The 23,938-nt window shown below is 38.4% G+C and overlaps 1 protein-coding gene across 3 annotated transcripts in view; it reads right to left on the bottom strand.

The window, feature by feature from the left end:
• Positions 1-19,210, bottom strand: part of LOC127418875 (pleckstrin homology domain-containing family G member 1-like) — a 75,008-nt gene extending 55,798 nt beyond the window's left edge. The window contains exons 1-2 of one of the 3 annotated variants that reach the window (XM_051659736.1): positions 19,192-19,210; positions 18,890-19,010 (exon numbers count right to left, since the gene is read on the bottom strand). Coding sequence is in view for 1 of the 3 variants with exons in the window: in XM_051659734.1 (XP_051515694.1) it covers positions 7,517-7,526 (10 nt within the window). In the remaining 2 variants the exon portion in view is untranslated. Of the gene's footprint in view, positions 1-7,516; positions 7,758-18,889; positions 19,038-19,191 lie in introns of those variants that run through there. The other 2 variants (XM_051659735.1, XM_051659734.1) reach the window with 2 other exon arrangements.
• Positions 19,211-23,938: the final 4,728 nt, after the last annotated feature.

A 23,938-nucleotide genomic window follows, 5' to 3' on the forward strand; every position in this document is an offset into this window, starting at 1 on the left:
ATTCATTATGCATAATAAGCAGTCCTTACCACACATACTGTACAGTGAGGATACATAATCATTCCTAAGCATACACTCATAAATATGCCAAACACTTAAACGTGGGTGTGAATGGCTCATGGTCTTGCATAACCTCTCAGAAACCTCTCATGTCCTTATTGGACATGAATGATCAAACGTGTTTGATCACAAAAGTGTGCAATTGTTTTAATTTACGTAGTGACCTAGTGTGAAGTGTACAAAGGATCAAACGGTAACTAATGTTACAACACACATGTCCACCCGCAGAGAATGTGAACTCTTGGTGTGTGTGTTCCTTCTTTGAGGCTGGGCAGTTAACTGTGCTCCATTGCTAGAGGAAACTACTGCAGGAACCAAAATTAGTACTTCATGAGAATACTAAAGTCAATATACAGTTTAATGCTGTTGGCTTTTTCCGTAACCTGACATTCAATGTAGAGTGGAACAATTTTTTGGGAAATTATTTTATCATGAAAAGTGGGCATAACATACCAAAATGGAGCCGGGTGATTGAAGGGGTTAAATCAATACCTTTTTAAAAAATGTTTTAGTGTACTTAGAGTAAGGGACAATCCATGGCTAGTTTAGACAATTTTAATTCATGACTCGGAGGTAAAGAAACCACCCAGTGCAAAGTGGAGTGTAACACCCAATGCAAAGCCAGCATTTAATGCACACCTAGCCGTGGATTATCCCGCTTATACCATGGTTACTTTTCAGCATTGATTAGTTACAGCTGTCATTGAATAGAATAACAATAATGGTTACATTTATCTACAGGTCATTAGATCTAGAGGTCTGCCCCTTCTAAATCACACACAAATATAAAGTATTAATAAATAATTGGAAAAATGGAAATGAGTTTTTTTTTATATACTTTTTTTCCCTGTAATGCATCACAGTTGAAAAAATGGCACTGAATGACTTGATGATGTTGTGTTTGGTGATCTGATGGTTAATACAGACTCTGAGACTCATCAGACTTGATTCACTATAATCATGTCCGGAGGTCATTTGAACAGTAACATAAAACTCATTGTCTCAATACGGAGGACAACAAAGAAGCTGTATTCATATAGAACTTTAGAATCTACACTTCCAGGATATTATTTCATAGCATAGATTTAGTATACTTAACCAGAGACTATATAGCAGAGATGGGCCACTTCTATTAAAATTAATGGGAGAAACTGGAGTGAACTGGAGCCAATGGATGTCCTGCCTTACAGGTAAACAAGCCAATCACCTTTTAGATACTGTCATCACCTGTCAATCTAATTGGGAACGTGCATGCACAGTGGCTGGTATCCATAGAAACAACTGCCCAGCCTGCCTGGGAGCTTTCCAAAGATGGTCGCAGAGTGAAGTGACTTGCCTTGAAAGAGACTTTGATTTAAAAAAAGAACATATTTGTTTGTCATGTCAACGTTAGTGTGTGTGACGAGGAGGAGGGTGTAATCGGGCCGTGAGGATGCACACCTGGCGCTGAGTTGCCCCAATCAGCGGGAGAGAGAGATAAGGAGGAGCCGGGGACGCCAGAGAGAGAGAGAGAGAGAGAGAGAGAGAGAGACACGGAGCTGTGTTTGTGTGTGTGTCTGCATGTCAGTGTTCTGCTAAAAAGCAATTATATGTCTGTGTTTTGCTTATTAAAAGTCTTTTTGGTTGATAACCCAGTTCCTGCTTCCTCCTTTCCGATGAACAAGAGGTTTGTCTGCCACACTGGTGCCGAAACCCGGGAAGGAGGAAGGATGCACTGTCATGGAGTCCTCGCCGCTGCCATCCGCCTGGAGGCGGAGGAGCCCGCTGCCAGGAGGCAGTGCAGCTGGCTGAGGACCATGTGACAGCATGTCCTCCCCTCATCTCTCAATCAACCACTGCACTAAAACAAAAGTTTAAAGAGTGTTTTCTCCCCCCCCCCCACACACTCTCTCGGGCTCTCCCGCTCTTTTTCTCTCTCCCCTCTCCCTCCCCTCATCCTACTCAGGTTCCTAGGAGGCAGGGAAGACCAGCCAGCGGCAGAACGGCTGAAGGGGCAACTCCTCCCCTCCAGGAAGTGAGGGAGGGAGTATGTCAGGCCGGTTGGTTCCCCGGCCTGAATCGGGCATTTGGGGTATGAGGAGGAGGGCGTGGCTGGGCCATGAGGATGCACACCCTCCTCCTAGTCACATCCAGATTTTGGCACCAATGAAACACATCATTTTCTTAACGTGGAAAGGAGGAAGTGGGGACCGGGTGAACAATGCATGTCAGACATTTAATGAACACTTTTCAGCTTGTAAAAAAAGCTTGCTTTTCAGCAGACATGTTCAACATAAAGACACACACACAGAGACAGCTTTGTGTGTCTCTCTATCTCTCTCTCTGATGTCCCTGGTCCTCCTTATCTCTCTCTCCCGCTGATTGGGGCAACTCGGTGCCAGGCGTGCATCCTCACGGCCCAGCCATGCCCTCCTCCTTGTCACAGTGTGATACTAATAATTAGGCCTACAATTAAGGTCAATACATTTTGCAATGAATATAGTGTGCTCTTCATTTTTAATTAAAACTGGTGTTAAGTTGTAAACAAAGTATGTCCAACTTTATACTTTAAATATATTTCCAGTGAATTATACCTTGTTTTTCACAATAGCATACTTAGCATTAATTAAGTGCAACTTAAGTGGGTCAAAAAAGCACTTAGAAGTTGAACTTGATGCATTTAACAAATTTAAACACTAACTAAATATCATTTAAATACATTGAAGTTGCAATAAATTGTTCAAAAATCATTAAGTTCACACTGAAGTTTGTAATTTGATAGTATATTATTTTCATAATAAGTACTTTTCTTAAAAGTATGCTTAAGTGTGCTTCTTTTTACAAGGGCAGGAATGTGCATTGAGAAAGTAAATAGTGCCGATTATTATTTCATATTGATTTTAAAAGGTTAATTAAATTATTATGAGAGTTTTGAGCTTAGTTATTTTAGTGTTATTTTATTATTATTATTATTATTTTTTTTTCAGTTTAGCAGTGGCAGAACCCAATGAAATGCTGTCGTCATATGTGATTTTTGTTACGAACATGAATTGTGGAATTTGGTACCAACATGAACAGCTGACAGTAACTCATATAACATTCAGAAGACACATCTGCTCTGTACAGATAACAAAAATCCTTTAACGGGGCTTTAAAAAAATGACTAACAACCGTTTGTGGCTGCAGATTAGTGTGTCAGTGTGCAAATTACTGTCATGAATGAGTTACTGAAAGATTTACGTACACATATTATATAAATGTGCCTTTATCTGCTCTGCAGTGCTTTCCATTTCCAACTTTTCTGCAAAACTTGCACATATTCATTATAAATGAAGTCTAAAACACATGCAAATTAACTGATGATATATCACATTTACCTTGAGGCTTCCAAGACAAACAAACTCAACGATGAAAAGAACATAAAAGAATACACACAATCACACAAAGCTCTCATGGTCTTGATATCTCCATGACGATGTGTGTTTTGATGTGAAGAGCTCCGTGTCCGTAACCAATGGGATTAATTCTCTCAAGCCTGACTGCACGAGACTGACTGCACACACACTCGCGGCAAGGAACGCAAGTTCTATTTTGGTCGCTGAAACATGTTGGAACGCCACCACGACTTCAACAGAGCTGGAATGCCTGTAACGGATTCATAACATGCCGAAAACCTTTCCAAAGCAACTGCAAACTTCTCCCTCACTCCGCTGCTGAAGATCCTGAGAAATAAAGTTCTTGCTTTCTTATCTCTCTATCAAACATCTCCTTAATGACTCATAGTAATCACATCTCTATAAAAAGCTCTTCCTCGCTGCCCATTTCCTGTAATTAAACTGGCCCATTAACTCTTATTCTCAGTCATCAGTCCGACCGAAAGTACGGAGTGTCTGATTCTAGAATGTTCTAGACGTTTGACTGATTGATTCTAGAATGCAAATATGGTGGAAAATAGAACAAAAGACAATAAAACAAGCGGAAAAATAACTGCCACAATGAAAGTGGTCGCCAGGTTAACACTATGGGGAGGAAAGGATGTTTTGAGTGTTTTTTGAGCTTTGCTGTGTGTTTGCTAGGGTGTTCTACACCCAAGTCTCTATAAAATGCAGGTTTGTATACATGATTTGGGTCCCTCTTTTAATGCAAGTTTATTGCATTTTTTCAGACATTTATTGCCTGCCAGGCAAAAATGAATAGCATAAACACACTTCTCCTCAACAAGCTTCATGATTTCAGGTATTATTCATGCCTATAGTACAAACAGTGCAGGACGAATTAAGCACCAAAGTAAAATACTCCAAGTATGAGCAAAAGTAATAGTGATGTCTGTATGAGTTATTTAATACTTTTTCCATACTGTTTTCTTATATGTTCTATAACAGATCAAACAAATAAAAAAGACTGGACCGTCTGCTGACTCTGACTGCAGTCCAAGGAAAAACTTAAATATCAATTTATCAACCAAAAGAACTCTTCCATACAGGACAAAGACAGGCCCACACACAAAAACCACACTCTTGATGGATGACTGATCATAGATCAGAGTTTCTCTAGTGATTTATGCAGTCATCTGCAAAGCGGTGCTGTCCGGTATGACATCTGAACTATGTTTGCCCTGTCTAGAAGTACAATTCTCTTATTTGCCTGTTTCTGTTTCCAGACAGCAGTGGTGTAATGTTATTAACATGTTAGATTTGCTTTTCTCCCTCTCTTGTATAATATAACATATTTTTGGTTTATTACACACCTATAACAAAGTGCACATTGAAAGACAATGTGTGAATTACACATCTATAACAACCAAGTTTAGACGGGCTGGTAGAAGAGCCATTAGAGAACTAAATGCAATAAAAGGACTATGACATGACAAAGGGAGTTATGATGCATGAATGCACACACTAATACACACAAGCACACACATTCTAGGGTGAGGGTCCGCTTGTGACCCAGTGCTGCCCACCTATTAGATTTCACTGAGACAGAATTGGTTCAGAGAAACATAAAGCTGACTTTTATCCACAGCACACATTTATCACCCAAGCACATGCACAAATGCACATGGGTAGCTGATGTCCATGCACTCTTTTTGTTATCACCATCAACATTTTAGCTTAAAATTTATATTAATGTATTATGTTTCTAGTTGATTGCAAGGGTGTTTTGGTTGGTTGCTAGAAATTTCTAGGGTGGTCTAGCAGGTCGCTAGGGTGTTCTGACTAGCTGCTAGGTAATGCTATGGTGTTCTAATTAGTTAGTTAGTCAGTTAGTTTGTAAATTAATTCTGACAGTTGGAGTTCACAAATATTCCATTACAGAGTATTGGTTGGTTTGAAAATTCCCTCAATGCAAGTCTATGGGATTTTCAATTGTCCATTATGGGAAAACCGTAAGTCTGATTAGTTATAAAAGACAAAGCAACCAAATTCAGAACAGTCTAGGAGTTTCAATTGATAATTTGGTCTTGATATAGGGATTTTTGAAAAATCCTAGATCAAGTTTGTAGAATAACAGTATGTTGGCTTTGTCAAGCCAACATAATAAGAGTTCAGGAATTTAATACAAAAATATAAACATCTAAAAAACCAATTTCTTAGTGGAATTTTTTTTTTTTTTTTTTTTTGTACATGAAGCTCTGTGGCAGGATGGTTAAATCTTGATGGATTCGCTCATTTTGAACTCTTGAAACCAGTAATTGTTGTCTGCAAATCAGTTCTGACAGGTTCCTACTGAACTCATCTATCCATCTTTCAAACACGCGCTTCAAACTGAGTCTTTCTTGCTCTCTCCAGCTGGGTTTTGTGCCGGGGGGTGTATTGCTTTAGGGACAGATGTCCTGAGGGGGTGCTGGTATTGTCTAAAGCAGACTCTAAACTGTTATTATCCCCCCAAAACCCTCAAACCATGGGGGACTAATTTAGGTCATGGGTTGGGGAGAGACAGAGAGAGAGAGAGAGAGAGAGAGAGAGAGAAAGAGAGAGGTTTCCTCACAACAACAAAATAATCTAAACATACACTTACTTAATACAATACACTGATCTTGAACCACGTTGCTATACATATATTTTTGCAACAAAAAAATAAAAAAAATAAAAACATTGTTGCGCATCTTTGAATGTATTGCAGCAGTTTGCTGGTGAAATTGTATTCCCTTTCAAAGAAATCGTGTATAATGGCAGACAAATAGTTCATAAACACTTACTTTTTCACACTGTTCCTCACACAATGCTATGACATCTAAACACTTTTACTATAGTGCATGACTTGACATTTGTATTACAAAACCAACTACATTTACAAGCTTGTTCAAGTGTGATCAAATTGCGTGATAGCTCAACTGATAGAGCGTTGCACTTGCGATGTAAAGGACCAGAGTACGAGTCCTGAAGAGCATGCTTGATACGTGAGCAAAAGTGTCACAGAAGCACCCAAAAATTACATAGTTGCTTCTGCAAATGTGTTTTTCATCTCACAGTTGCTTTTTTGACACTCTGTTAGGTTAAGGTTTAAGGTTTAGGGTAGGGAGGTAGGTTTTGTTGATTTAAAACTCGATCTGTTTGGGAGAACATTTAACTCACTTTTATCGCCACACAGTGGACATTTCACATCGGAACTGCCATGATAAGTGTAATGAACCACGTAACATCATATCAAAATATGAATTTTGTGGATTTTTATGAGATTAGGCTGCACATTTACCTTGCTATTTAAATATAAAAATTTCAATAACCTCTATTATTTTTATATAAAATTAATTATAAGGATTTCAGACTAATCTAAGCACTACCATACGAATTAGGGTCAGATTTTGGAGATAATTTTAAACAATCCCACAGACTTTCTAGACGTCTATAGATTTTTAAATGACTTTAGACTAACCCAAACCCTTTTACACAAACATTAAATAGTTTTTCCTTAAAAAAATAAAAAATAAACACACACACACGCACACACACACACACACACTGTCAAACATCGTAGTCAGTTGAGGTTGTAAATAGGACACCAACTTCTGTTTGGCAAATACTTTGATTAAGCACTCACCAGCATTTAGGAAACCAAATAAACACTCTCTTTTCCCAACATCCCAAAACACACAGACATATACACGCACACACGCATATATACAGACATACCAATATGCCTAGTTAAACACAGAGTGCCCTAGCGGCAGCGCTGAGGCAGTTTAAACATCCTGGCTCTGACATCAATCAGAGATGTGTTTGAATGTTGGCACACACACACACACACACACACACACACACATGCACAGGAAGTTTTGAACTAGTTTTCAAGAGCTGCTATTACACTAGAAGCCATAAAGACACAAATTCATACAAATTCTGCATATACAACACATAACCAACAGGTCTAAAGACATCAAATGCATGCATAACTAATGCAAAACAGTGAAATAACTACAAAACCTTTCTAAAGGCTTCTGAAAACTGTGATGTTTCATGCGAGACTCTTCTCTTACCCATAGGCATTGCAGCAAATTCCAGATTTGATCACATATCCACTTAGTATTCCAGTCAAGTGCCACACACACACACAACACACTCCTCTAATCCTTCAATTCACTTTACATTCTAACAGAGACCAGCAGGACGACTCCGTCTGTGTCAGTGAGAATATCTGCACACACACACACACACTCATTCAGTAAATCCACGTTTGGTGCACACATAAGCTCTGAGCCGTGCTACAACGTTCCTTTCGGTCTCCTTGTCAGTGACAGACTGAGTAGTCCTGGATTTCTCCCTCTCCCTCTCGGTGTTTCCCAAATATCCCTCCCTGTAACTCCTCCCTCTCCCTCTGCAACAAATTAGAAGCTCAGACTTCCACAGAACTTCTTTCTTCCTGGAAAATTTCCTCATGTTGTTCATCAATTATACTATATATTCATTTACTTCCAATTTTCATTTTCTTTATCTTTTCACATGCCTTTCTAAACCAACAGCCTAACTAACAACTAATGAACAAATGAATGAATGATACATAGGAACAAACAAGTCAATGCACAAACTAACTAACTAGCAAGTGAGTGAATGAACAAACTATCATAGACATGAACGAAACAATGAATCGTCCAACAAACAAACAAACTAATTGACAAGCGAGCAAATTGCCAAATTAGGGCATGAACAAACCAAATAAATAACTAACTAATGTGTGAGTGATTAAAGGAAGGAATAAGTCTAAGAACAACAAATAAACACACATAAGGTGGGTTTCCATCCAACTATTTTTATGCGCATTTTAAACTGCACATAAGAAATCCTGAATGAAAACGCTTGATATACAAATAAACTTTCTAAATTCGCTTAAAATTTTATGCGCTAGAAGGAGGTGGATTTTCTAGAGTTTTGCATAAGTTAAAATGTGCATTAAAGTGATGAAAATTGTTTATTTGCAAAACTATGACGTGTTTTGACCATTCGTGCATGTGTTATGAGTGTGCGATAGCTTGATGTGACTAGCCCACCGAAAGGTCCGACCTTGGCACACAGATCTTTGAACATAGCGCTTGTCATTCAGAAGTGTTTAACCCACAGCTGGTCGATAAAGTTGGTCCTCACAATCCACCAGAACAGTTTTGAGAGCGGGCGTTCCCAGGTATGCGGAGACTGGCACTGTGTGGGCATCGCATCTATTTCAGCTCACATTATATCAGATATTACACTTATCCTGTGGTGTCTCGTGGATGCATTTAATAAAATGAGATACTTGCTCCAATATTGCAAATAAAACCGTCCCCAAAGCAGGGAATGGTCATTCAGCTGCTCCATCATGATGAAGTGGCTCCCTCATGATAATGTGCATTACATAGTGGATGGAAATGCACAAAAATGTGTATTTTCTTAATTTGAATTTTTAGAAATGCACTTAAAAAATGCAAAACATTTTGGATAGAAACCCAGCAATTGGTATCCCATCATTGCCTGTACTCATCTCATATGCATCCTACAGTTGCAACACTGTGAACGATTAACCAAGGATTGAGTAACATTCAGCCTTTCACTAGGTAATAAGTACATGTGAAGTAAGCAGCTTTGTTGTTGTTTCAGATTTGGCACGAGTTGAACAGGAAGACTGAGTGCAACTTCAGTAGGATATGAGAGAGGTTCATGCTAGTACAAGTGCAGTATTTAAGTGACACCATAAAGACAAACGCATTCACACCCTGAACACACACACAACACAATAAAATCAGCAACTTTGGAAGTTATAAGCATTGGTTTAACACACACACATACAATCCTCTATAGGCAGAGCAATTCATACCCACTGACCCAAATTAAACCTACCCCTCAGTTCCAGCATGTAGCCTGTCACAAACATACACACACAAATATGCACACACACACACGCACGCGCACACACACACACACACACACACACACACACACACACACACACACACACACACACACAGACTTGTTTTTATATCATTGTGGGTATTCTCCATAGACTTCCATGCATTTTATGGATTTTATACAGATCTAACGATAATTTCTATCCCCTAACCCTACCCCTATCCCTAAACCTAACCCTCACAGAAAACTTTTGCATTTTTACATTTTCAAAAAAACATAGTTTAGTATGTTTAATAAGCCATTTTCCTTGTTGGGACCGCTGGCTGGTTGTGCCCCACAATTTAAGTGATCTCTGGTTTTACTATCCTTGTGGGGACATTTGGTCCCCATAATGTAGTATAAACATGTACACACACACACACACACACACACACTCCTGAAATTGTCAATAAAATTTGATGGATTAAAGTCACACACACGTACATACACACAAATCCAGCCCTAGTCACAATTTGAAAGTTTGGTCTAATCCCTAAACACTCGGTCAAAAAATCACCCAGTTTAACTGGTAGAGGGTGATATTTCACACAACACACACTCAAACACTTACACACACCCAATTACCCTGATATCCATACTGTACATGTGAAGCTTTACACACGTTTAGCTATCTAAATCAGGACATTCCATAGACTTGTATTGTTAATATATAAAGCTAATTATAATGACAATTACTGTTGCAGTATCATGGAACACAAACCTCAAAACAGAAGCAATGTCACATTATAATTCAAACATATTGTAGATAAAGTATTGTGAATATTGTGAATATAGTCATGAATAAAGGTGTTTGTTAGGCAAAAATGCAGAGCGAAGCGATGTATATAGCATAGCTTTTATTACCTTAGAACTTTTCTAAAATAGTTACTACATAAAATTTTACATTTTAATTAAAAACGTCATTTTATTACAGTAAGCAAATTCATTAAATGCCATTCTTGCATTAAAAGATATAGTCCCTGACATGTAATTTTAGGTCAGTAGATGCTCTCTTTGGGTACTGCACCATGATTTTCACTGTAACAGTGAAGTATTTCAAGTATTTCTGTTTCTATTTTAGCACAGCTGCAATGCTGTATAACTAATCACCCTCTAGGACTATCCATTTTATAATCCTTTATTTGAAAATAATGATACATTTTTCTTCATGAACAAGCAAACTTACTAACTAACATGTGAACCATCCATCCATCCATCCACCCATGAAACAAAGAAGCTACCTAACAAATGACAAACAAACAAATAAACCAACAAATGAACTAATTGATGAATTAATGTATGAACAAAGGAATGAATAATTCACCAAGCTAACTAGCCAATCAATCAACCAACTAACTAACATAGGAAACAAGCTAATGACCAAACAAACAAATATACTAACTAACCAACCAAGCAACTAACAAACAAACATTGGAAACAAGCTAATGACCAAACAATCAAATATACCAACAAACCAGTCAACCAACCAACCAACTTACTAACATACTGTAGTAAACAAGCTAATGACCAAATAAACAAAAGTACTAATTAACCAACCAACCAAACAAAAAAACAAAGGAAACAAGCTAATGACCAAACAATCAAATATACCAACAAACCAATCAACCAACCAACCAACTTACTAACATACTGTAGTAAACAATCTAATGACCAAAAAAACAAAAGTACTAATTAACCAAACAAACAAACAAACAAACAACAAACAAACAAAGGAAACAAGCTAATGACCAAACAATAAAATATACCAACCAACCAGCAACTAACTAACAAATATGGTAAATAGATAATGACCAAATAAACAAATATACTAACCAACCAACCAAAAAAACAACAAACAACAAACAAACAAAGGAAACAAGCTAATGACCAAACAATCAAATATACCAACAAACCAATCAACCAACCAACCAACTTACTAACATACTGTAGTCAACAATCTAATGACCAAAAAAACAAAAGTACTAATTAACCAAACAAACAAACAAACAACAAACAAACAAAGGAAACAAGCTAATGACCAAACAATCAAATATACCAACCAACCAGCAACTAACTAACAAATATGGTAAATAGATAATGACCAAATAAACAAATATACTAACCAACCAACCAAACAAACAACAAACAAACAAAGGAAACAAGCTACTGACCAAACAATCAAATATACCAACAAACCAATCAACCAACCAACCAAGTTACTAACATACTGTAGTAAACAATCTAATGACCAAATAAGCAAAAGTACTAATTAACCAACCAACCAAACAAACAAACAAACAAATGAAACAAGCTAATGACCAAACAATCAAATATACCAACAAACCAATCGACCAACCAACCAACTTACTAACATACTGTAGTAAACAATCTAATGACCAAAAAACAAAAGTACTAATTAACCAACCAACCAAACAAACAAACAAACAAACAAACAAACAAACAAACAACAAACAAACAAAGGAAACAAGCTACTGACCAAACAATCAAATATACCAACCAACCAGCAACTAACTAACTAACATGGTAAAAAGATAATGACCAAATAAACAAATAAACTAACCAACCAAACAAACAAACAACAAACAAACAAAGGAAACAAGCTAATGACCAACCAACCAATCAACCAACCAACCAACTATGTAAACAAGCTAATGACCAAACAAACAAATATACTAACAAACCAACCAACTAATGAACAAACAAACTAACAAACAAGCAAGTGAAATGAACAAACAAGCAAACGAACCAATGAACAAACAAGCTAATGTATGATCGAACAAAGGAAAAAACAAAACAAGGCAAAATTAACTAACGAGTATGCAAATTAACAAAATAAGGCAATGAAGATATATTTTTCTTCACTTTCACTCAGTATTATTGCTATTTTGTTCTTCACTTTCACTCATTATTATTGCTATTATTAAGTTTTAATACAATATTATTAATATAAACATCGGATCATCAGTGGTATTGTGGTACTGTTCAGTATCACAATACTTATATAACTCATAATACTAGCTTGTACCATAAGATTTGAAAAAGGTATCGTTTCAACTACAAACTAACACCAGATAGCATACGTACACCTCCAAGATGTCTGTTTTAGAACATTTCATTTGGAAAGCATTGCAATCTAATTAACATCTGCTAAACATCTTAAAAAGATCGGATTTACAAACAATCCAAATCATAAATGTCTCAAAGACATCTGCTGAATGTTTTATTGATATCAGGGACATACTTATTGACATACATCTTATAGATGTATTACAGATGAACACACAACATAAAAAACAGCATAGTCTTCCAGATGTAAACACACACATCAAATAGATGTCTGGGTGATGTACTTGTGTTATCAGGGAACGCAAATCCATTTTTAGAATATAAAAAAGAAGTATTATATTCTTTATTTATAAAAAAAAAAAAAAAAAAAAAAATTCAAGGTTTTGTCATATTTAGAACATTTCTTTCAATTTTGCAAATGCATACACACAACATGTGGGGTGGGAGGTCTGTAGGTTGCCAGAAAAACAGCTGTTGTTATGACAACAGGTCAGTGGCAGCCTCTGCAGTGGACCAAACAAAGGAACATCGTTGATAAACCAGTCCTGAACGTTCACACTCTTTCTCAAACTTCTCAAAGAGAGAGAGAGAGAGAGAGAGAGAGAGAGTAAATACTCTGATGATTCCTCTTAAGACACACACAGACACATGCGCGCACACACACACACACACACACACACACGCACTTTTTTTCCACAATTGTGTGTTTTAGCATAAGCATGTGTATGTGTGTGTTTATGTGTGTGTGTGTGTGTGTGTGTGTGTGTGTGTTTTGGGACGTGGTGTGTTATTCCAGCTGTGTAGTTAACCCCAAGAGGTGGACGTGCCAACAGCAAACCTGAAGGGTAGGGTCAGTGTGTGTGTGTCAGTGTGAATGTTTGTGGTAGTTTTGTGATAAATGAAAGCCATCATGGACGTGACCCCCAATCCCTAAAACACAATCATACACTGATCATCCACAACATTAAAACCACCTGCCTAATATTGTGTAGGTCCCCCTCGTGCCGCCAAAACAGTGCCAACCCGCATCTCAGAATAGCATTTTGAGATGTTATACTTCTCACCACAATTGAACAGAGTGGTTATCTGAGTTACTGTAGGCTTTGTCAGTTCAAACCAGTCTGGCCATTCTCTGTTGACCTCTCTCATCAACAAGGCATTGCTGTCCGTAGAACTGCCATTCACTGAATGCTTTTTGTTTTTGGCATCGTTCTGAGTAAATTGTAGAGACTGTGGTGTGTGAAAATCCCAGGAGATCAGCAATTACAGAAATACTCAAACCAGCCCGTCTGACACCAACAATCATCCATACGATTATCTAATCAGCCAATTGTGTGGCAGCAGTGCAGTGCATAAAATCATGCAGATACAGATCAGGAGGTTCAGTTAATTGTTACATCAACCATCCGAATGGGGAAAAAATGTGATCTCAGTTATTTGGACCATGGCATGATTGCTGGTGCCAGACGGGCTGGTTTGAGTGTTGTGGAAAATAGCCTGAGCGTAAAAACTGTCCTTGTGCCTGGATGTCCTGGCGCTGAGTGCTCTGTAGCACTGGCCAGAGGGCAACAGTTCAAAAAGGGAATGGGCAGGGTGTGTGGGGTCCAAAGTGATTCTACCTGCATGTTTCCTCAATCTGGAGACGAACAGGTCTTGGAGGATGGGCACAGGGGCACCAATAATCCTCTCAGCAGTCCTGCCTGTCCGTTGTAGTGTCCTTCTGTCTGATTTGGTGGCTGAACCAAACCACACAGTTATAGATGTACACAGTACAGACTAAATGACAGCTAAGTAAAACTGATTCAGCAGCTCCAGTGGCAGGTTGAACTTCCTCAGCTGGTGAAGGAAGTACAACCTCTGCTGAGCCTTCTTCACAATGGAGTCTATGTTGGTGTCCCACATCAGGTCCTGAGAGATGGTAGAGCCCAGGAACTTGAATGACTTCACTGCTGCCACAGTGCGGGAGGATTTCTCCTGAAGTCCACTATCATATCCACTGTTTTGAGCATGTTCTGCTCAAGGTTGTTGTGACCGGAATGACCGTGGTGTCGTCTGCGAACTTCAGGAGCTTGACAGAGGGGTCCTTTGCAGTGCAGTCATTCATGTACAGGGAGAAGAGTGGTGGAGAGAGAATGCATCCCTGAGGAGCACAGTGCTAATAGTGAGGGCCCCGGATGTTATTTTCCCCAGTCTCACTAACTGCTGCCTATCTGTCTGAAGGCTATTGATCCACCGACAGACTGTAGTTGGCACAGAGAACTGTGTCAGTTTGGTTTAGAGAAGATCAGGCATGATGGTATTGATGGCTGAACTGGAGTCCACAAATAGGATCCTTGCATAAGTTCCAGGTCTGTCAAAGTGTTGCAGGATATAATGCAGTCCCATGTTGACAGCATCATCTACAGACCTGTTTGCTTGGTAAGTAAACTGAAGGGGGTCTAGCAGGGGTCCAGTTATGTCCTTCAGGTAGGCCAAAACCAGTCTCTCAAATGATTTCATGACCACAGACATGAGAGCGACAGGCCTGTATTCATAATGTCCTGTGATTTTGGGTTTTTTGGGGACCAGAATGATGGTGGAGCGTTTGAAGCAGCAGAGAAATTCACACTGCTCCAGTGATCTATTAAAGATCTATGTGAAGATGGTGGCCAGTTGGTCTGCGCAGACTTTCAGACAGGCAGGTGAGACACCATTTGGGTCTGAAGCTTTCCTAGTCTTTTGTTTCCGGAAGACCCGGCACACATCCTCCTCACAGACCATAAGTGCAGAAGTGCAGAGTATCAGGAGGGGGGTTCCAGGAGGTGCTGGTGTGTGTGAATTGAAGATCAGTTCGGGGGATGGGTGTGAGACTGGGTTTTTCAAACCTGCAGTAAAACACATTTAGTTTATCAGCCATTTGTTGATTCTCTAGAGAGTTAGGGGGAGGTGTCATATACTTGGTAATGCTTTTCAGGCCTTTCCACACAGATGCAGGATCTTTGGCTGAAAACTGACTTTTCAGATTTTCAGAGTAGCTTCTTTTAGCCACTCTGATTTCCTTAGTCAGTGTGTTTCTGGCCTGGTTGTACAATATTTTATCCCCACTTCTGTAAGCATCCTCTTTGGCATGACAAAGCTGTCTGAGTTTTCCTGTAAACCATGGTTTATCATTATTGAATGATAAAAATGTCCTAGTATGGATGCACATATCCTCACAGAAACTGATATATAATGTCATAGTATCTGTAAGCTCATCCAGGTCTGTGGCTGCAGGTTAAAAAACACTCCAATCAGTGCAGTCAAAGCAAGCTTGTAGTTCCAGCTCTGCTTCATTAGTCCATCTCTTTACAGTCCTTACTACAGGCTTAGCTGATTTTAGTTTCTGCTTGTAGGTCGGAGAAGATGAACCAGAGAGTGATCAGAGAGTCCTAAAATCGCACGTGGGACAGAGCGATATGCATCCTTTACAGTATTGTAGCAGTTGTCCAGTATATTTCTTTCTCTGGTGGGGCATGTGATGTGTTGTTTGTGTTTTGGCAGTTCATGGGTGAGGTTAGCTTTATTAAAATCTCCCAGAATAATGATAAGAGAGTCTGTGATGTGATCAACCAACTGTTGTAGCACTGCGTTCACACATGCTTGTGGTGGGATGTAAACACCCACTAGAATAAACGAGGCAAACTCCCGCGGTGAGTAGAAAGGCTTACAGTTGATGAAGAGCGCTTCTAAATTAGGACAGAACATCTTCTTCAGTGCTGTTACATCTGTGCACCAACTTTCGTTAATGTAAAAGCATGTTCCACCACTTCTCGTTTTCCCCAATGATTCCGCAACGCGATCCGCTCTAATCAGCTGGAAGCCTGGTAGATGTAGCATTCATTCAGCCAGGTTTCCATGAAACACAGAGCAGAGGAGTTAGAAAAGTCCTTATTTGTTTGAGTGAGCAGAAGCAGTTCATCCGTTTTGTTGGTGAGGGAGCGGACATTCGCCAGATGAATACTTGGCAGCGGAGTCCTATAGCTGTGTTGACAAAGCTTCACAAGCGCGCCAGCGTGCTTCCCTCTTTTGCGTCTTTTGGGGCACTTGCAGAACACCGCTGCACCTCCAACTAAGATGTCTTATAAAACGTCCAAATAATCAAACACCAGCAAAAAATTATCAGGTATGCTCTGCCGAATATTCATCAGTTCATCCCTGGTGAAACTGATCGGGAAAGAGTGACAAAAAACATGACAAACATACAAAAGTAACAAAAACGCTAGAGAGATCCATACCAAAGCAGCCATCCGCGGCACAATCTTGCACTAATCTATATACTGTGTATATATATATATATAAGTCAGCCAGTCAACATCCTCTTTTCTGTGTCGAGATCTGTGATGACCCTGTTGTTTAGCAATAACGACCTGCTGACTGTACACTTTCCTTTACATCAATAGCAACATAATAAAAATAATACATAGTGTATCTGTATAGGGGATACTGGGGCTAGCTGTCACAATGGCTAAATCTCAGTAACAATGAGATTTGGAGTCAAAAGTCCAATCGCACAAATGAGTGGTTTTGTATGTTGGTTTCGATCAACTAGTTAAAAAATCCTCTTATATTAGAATATTTCTTGTAAATTCTGCCCTCCAAAGTAAATGTTCATCACCATCGAATTTTTGTTATAGCTCTTGGGTAAATAAGCAAACACAATCAAATCAAACTGGCATACATTCATGTTGGGACATGCTATCACATTTTATCATACAATTTATCAATTACAATATTTGTTGGCCAACACATTGTTTTGATATTTTGGAATGTAACCTTTTCCAATTGTTATATTTTATTTATGAATCGGTTTGAAACCCTTATAATTGTACTTTTGCTGAAAAGTTTATAATAGGCTGTTTAATGCAGGTGTAGTTTTAAAGAGAGGCACAGATTTTGTCTTTGGTGGTTGTGATAGTGTGGACATATTCCTTCGTCACCCCCCAATGTTCACACGAAACCTACATCACTGGAATAAAGACAGGTACCATTGTGACAACCTGCCCCATACAGTGCGACAATATGCCCTGCTATTGTGTTCGGTGAACTGTATCTTTTTACTAGGCATTAGTGGTGAACATTTTTCAAAAGCTTTTTTTTTTTTTTTGTCGCTATGCAGAAATTGACTTTCAAAAGTAAACCCACACTGAGAAATATTCACAGAGGTACAAAGAGTGACAACTAGCCCCAGTCACCCCTACATATGAATGTGTGATTTCAGCATGCATGAATGTCTGTCTGTGTGTGTGTGTGTGTGTGTGTGTGTGTGTGTGTGTGTGTGTGTGTGTGCCCATGTCACCATATGTGTGTGCAAGTGTCAGCATCAATGTGTGTGTGTGTTAGGAAGTGCTGTTTGGACTCAGATTATCATGCTGGGTGAGCAGACAGCAGGAAATGGAAATGCTCTTCCTCTGACCAATACAAAGCAACATGGATTTGAGTGTGGGGGGGATATGAGTTATTCACAATCATTTGAAACTTTTTTCTTATCTACAGTAAGATGAAGCTGATCACCATAAAACATTCACACTCATTAATTGACAGTTTGTTTAGTATCTTGTCACAGTAATATACAAATGTTCACACACACACACACACACACACACACAAACCAATTCCACACTAAAAACATCACCACATACACCCATAGAAACATGCAGAACATATGTTTGACAGTACAAATATCTAAGAATCCTTAAAACAAGACACTTCCACAAATATTAAGACTCGTCTTGAATAAACAGAAGAGCATTTTTGATGGCAGATGTCTTTACATGTTTTAAGCATAAATGTCACTAAATGTAGTGTATGCGTACATGTTGTATGCAGGTCCATGCTCATAAAAATCATTTGTTCTGTGTGTCTGTTTGAATTCAACAATCTTTGGTATGTAACAAAGTATTTCTCAAAATGCTTTATATTTGACCACATATTTCCAATAAAATTATCAGCATAACCATTTGAAGTTGAATGCAAAAATATATGTGAAATTCAGAATTTCAGAAGTATTTGGTAATAAACTGGCTTATTTTTTATGTTATATTAGCTTATTTGATTTGTGACCTATATAGAGCGCAGGGATACAAATATTTCTTCTTCATTTTATGTCATAATGTTTCTTTGTTTCAAAATGTTCAAAATCCTTACACTTTCTGTTTTACTTTCATGTTTATATTACATTTTGAATCCCAGATTTGAATGGGTACTCAGACTTTTGGATCCCACTGCATCTCTCTAAATGCTCTAAGTATATTTATGTTAAAAGCATGTTAAATTGATATTAGTTACTTTCATTAAGATCAGAATATCATCATTCAGAGTCTTCACTTTACCTTGTTTACTGATAAACTTCTTTCCCAATGTGAATAAATAAATAATGGAAATAAACTCACCTTTCAAGCAGCTTTGCTGCTGTTTCCTGCCCTCTGAATTGATTCAAAGAGTATTCTTGAAAGTAAAATCCTTTGTATGTTTAATTCCATGTCCACAGGTTCAGCCAGTCTCACTCACCATCTGACACACACAAACACACACACAAACAGATCAAGTTTGACTCTCAGGCTGAGCATCCACACCTATGAGATCAGAGAGAGTGAGAGAGAGAGAGAGAGAGAGAGAGAGAGAGAGAGAGAGAGAGAGAGAGTATATCTTGATGTTTCTAATGTTCCTTCACATCACATAGAGTCACACTCACATTTTGTGGATGCAGTAAGTGGATCAGGGCCAGTGCTGCAGGCAACACATAATATAGACATTACTGGAACAAAAGAAAAAGCATGGGAGGAAGAAAGTTTGAGTGAAATAAAGGGGTTAAGAAAGCGAGACAGAGCCAAGGACGAACTGATGTCCCTATACACACACACAATTGGGTCACTTTAAAGAGGTTACGCACACAGAAATAGACCTGGAAACGGTCTGAGAGAAGTAGAGATGGGATTTCTGATAGAACGCTAAAGCTTTGAAAACACACACACACACACACACACACACACACACATACACACACACATACACACACACACACACACACAGTAACGTCGCAAGAGGAAATTAGTGAAACTGAATGCAACTCTAAACAATGTCATGGTGTAAGACAGGGGCAATGTTTTGATATTGTTGCACACACACACACACACACACACACACACACACACACACACACAGTAATGTCGCAAGAGGAAATTAGTGAAACTGAATGCAACTCTAAACAATGTCATGGTGTAAGACAGGGGCATTGTTTTGATTTTGTTGCACACAAACACACACACACACACACACACACACACACACACACACACACACACACACACACACACACACACACACACACTTGTGCTTGAGGAAAGTCCCTTCAGTTGAGTCCAGTGGAAATTCCTATAACCCCAATTCCAAAAAAGTTGGGACAGTATGAAAAATGCTAATAAAAACAAAAAGGAGTGATTTGTAAATTATATTCACCATTTTACTACAGCACTACAGCTAAACATTATATGATGTATTACCCTGTGAATTTCATAGTTTTTTTTAAATGTATAGTAATTTCAAATCAGATGATTACAACACACTCAAAAAGTTGGGACATTTGAGTGTTTACCACTGTGATACATCACCATTTCTTCTAATAACACTTATTAAGCATTTAGGCATAATGCACAAGTTTGTTATGTTTAAAAAGTGGAATTTCCCCCATTCATTCATTATGCAGGTCTGCTGCACAATTGTACGGGGTCTTCATTGTCATATTGTGCACTTCATAATGTGCCACACATTCTCAATTGGAGATGGTCAGGACTGCAGGCAGGCCAATCTAGCACCTGCACTCTCTGCTTGTTCGGCCAGTATGTGGTTTGAAGTTGTCCTGCTGAAAATTCCCGGATGTCCCTAGAAAAGACGGTGCTGGATGGCAGCATGGGCACCTGAAGAATTTAATCTGAGGGTACACACAGAAATCTGCCGTAGAGGTCTGTATGGGCCTTAAAAAGAAACCCAACCCTTACACTGCCCAAACAATACCATTAGATTTTAAGCCCGAACAGAACCCGAAATCGCTATCTAATTTCTTCTCCTAGCAAGTACTGTTGTAATAGGCTGTATTATATGTAAGCATATAGGCAACATTCGTAACACTACTGAAACAGTAAACATACACAGTTTTAACAAGGCACAGCAGCCCCTTAGTACACTAGAGCAGAAGGGGGGAAAAAGCATTGATTTACCATTTATGCACTGAAATTTCACTTGGTGCAGAACAATCTGGAATAAAATGAAACACTGCAACAGTCCCCTTATGTAGCCTTAACTTGTTTAGAATGTTGAATCTCTGTGATACCAGTGCTAAAAAAAATTTAGACCCAGCGCAAAGAATGAAAGAGAGTGCACGTTTCCAAAAACATTTGTTTTTTAAAATTTTACGTTATTTTTAACTTGACATGGTGATTAAAATGTGGCGGTCCTGTCCGAGACACTGAAGAAAAAATGAGACGCGGTGCAAATGTCAAAGACATTCACCCAGCATGTGTTTAAACAATGGGAAAACAGAACAGACTCACGCAAAAACACGTTCGGTGTGAACAGCTCCTTACTTGTCCATTTGTGTGTCTTTCGTGTGTGTGAAACAAGTTTGGTAGGCCTGTTTATTTTTTCATTCATACAAACCCGAAACCGAAGTCCTACTTGAAAAACTGACCCGAACTGGACCTGAAACCCATCGAACCCATCGGACCTGGGTCAGGTTCCAGACCTCTAAATCTGCCTAATAAACCTTAAATCATGCTCCCCTGTGAGATTTTTTATTTTTATTTTTTGCAAAAAAACAACAACACCAAAGCGTTCAATTCTGGTGACTTTGAGATAAGCATTTGTTTTATTTTCTCGAGTATGAGTAGCATTCATGTAACTATTGGCTAAAGCATTTCTTCCAGTAACCATTCAGACAGATGCGCTTTCGCACTAAAAAAAGCAAAATGCACCACAATGAATAGAGCAGAACACAGGTGTCTCGAGATGCGTTTTTATCAGTTGAAAAAGTTATTTTTAACTTGAGACGGCAGCACTAGCTGAAGTTTCTCAAAGTTACCTCTCAAAAAGACAGGCAATGACACACCCCTGGCCCATACAGACACTGGCTTTTGGACCTGACACTGATAACAGCTTGGATGGCCCTTTTCCTCTTTGGCCCGGAGAACACAACGGCTGTGTTTTTCAAAAACTATTTGAAATGTGGACTCATCGGACCAAAAAACAGGGTTCCACTGTTCTACTTTCCATCTAAGATGAGACCGAGCCCAGAGAAGTTGGCAGCGCTTCTGGACAGTGTTGATGTATGGTTTCTGCTTTGCATAGTAAAGTCTTAACTTGCAGCTGTGGATGCAGCTGCAAGTGGTGTTGACTTACAAAGGTTTACTAAAGTTATCCCAAGCCCTTGTTCATGATATCCATTGGATGAATGATGTTTTTTAAGACAGTGATGTCTGAGGGATCAGAGATCACGCGTGGTTTTCGTCTTGCCCTTTACGCACCGAGATTGGACGAGATTCCTTGAATCTTTTAACTATATTGTATACAGGGTGAAATGCCCAAAATCCTTCCAATTTGTTTTTGGGGAACATTGTTCTCAAAGTGCTGGATTATTTGCTGAAGCATCTGTTAGCAAATTGACAAGTCTCGAATGATCCTTGCTCTTGAAGGACTAGGGTGTTTTTGGAGGCTCCTTATATACTATGACACGATTGCCTCACCTGTTAGTGTTGGGTTCGAGTCCACATTAGTCGAGTCCGAGTCAAGGCTGAGTCTTTAAACAATCAAGTCCGAGTTGAATCCGAGTCCAAAAGGGGCCGAGTCGGACTCAAGACCGAGTCCATAACAGGCCGAGTCCGAGTTGAGTCCGAGTCCGAATGAATCTGTCATGAATCTGAATTAAAATTGTAACCGTAAACTCAACATCAATATTTTAAACTTATTTTAAACTTTACAACTAAGAAAAACAGTTTGTCAGTATACAGTAAATGTAACAAAAACACCTCTGTTGCCTTTCATATATATATATTTTATGATTAGTATCCTGCTGAACAAACTTCAGAGTGGTTTCAGAATGAAAGCATATGCTTTAGGTGTATGAGGACAAAACTGTCCTTCAACAAAATTCTTATTGCGTTCTGTTGACATTTCAATTATTTGTTGCTTTTTCCCCTCCACTCAAACATAGACTAAAGAAAGTGAAAGCTGCATTAGTCACTACAACCAAAGTTATTATTATTTCAAATTTTAATTTAGCTTTTATTTCTACTTCATTTTCAGTTTGTCAGTTCAGTTTAATTTAGTTTTATTTAAAATGATCCCTATCTAAAGAAATAATAGTCTATACTGGGATTTCTTTCTGAATCTTTTTTCTCTATCTGCTGACTGATTTACGAAAATACAGTACATACTGTACAAATGTAAACGTAACTTCTCAGCGAGTGCAAAAGTAATTAGCACTCGCTGAGAAGTTACGTCTCATGATTTGACTGCAAATGTTACATCCAAAAACACTGGAAAAGCCCACTGATAATATAAAGCCATGTCGTCACAGACATGAATTTCTAGTTAATTTGCGGGAAACTGCACAATGCAGAGCAGTTCTGCATGCTGCTCGTTTACCTAATTCCCTGATGTGTCCATGTGCGTCTCGCAGCAGCTGCCGCAGAAGAAGATAAAAAAAGAATAATAATTGATATTTGCTTGAGCGGCAGCTGCGTTGGTCTGCAATCAGCCTGAAATCTTTAAATATCAATGAAAGAAAATTTAATTGAGCTCTTCTTTAACTGCAAAAACATGGAGAATAATAATTCTGAGTCATAAATTTACCAGAATTGTCCTTCAAAAGTGTCGGAGATGTAGGCTAAAAAAAGACATGCATAAGTTACCCAGTGGTTTACAGTAAAAAACAATTTTTTAATAAAATAAAAATGTAAAATAAAATGTCATAATCAACTAAATTCATCTCGTAACATGAAGTTTAACTTCATACACAAACTCTGTCATTGAATAATGCATTTATTTTATAGTCTATAATTAAATTATAAACAAAACATTTCACTGCCCAAAATATCCTAATATTTTATTGTGCATGGCTGAATGTTGTGAATGTTGGACAAATGCTGCAAAAGAATGTATTTTAAGCAGCTCATCAATGCTTTGAAAATAGTCAATCAATAATAAATAGGTGCTGTTTATCTGTTTAGAGTTGCTGTCTGCTTTAGCAATAACACTTTTTCCCCAACTATTTAATAAGTTACATGGTAAATTCATCAAGCTATTATGGACCAGTTCAAGCTGACAACACTGCGTGGACCACAAGAGAATACAGAAGCCTACATATGTAGATGCATTACGCCTAAAAAGACTTCATATCCAATATTAATACTATTTTTATTTCGATATGCTGTTTTTAGTAAACTATG

Source organism: Myxocyprinus asiaticus, chromosome 28 (genome assembly GCF_019703515.2).
Source record: "Myxocyprinus asiaticus isolate MX2 ecotype Aquarium Trade chromosome 28, UBuf_Myxa_2, whole genome shotgun sequence".
In the NCBI taxonomy this organism is placed as follows: Eukaryota; Metazoa; Chordata; class Actinopteri; order Cypriniformes; family Catostomidae; genus Myxocyprinus; species Myxocyprinus asiaticus.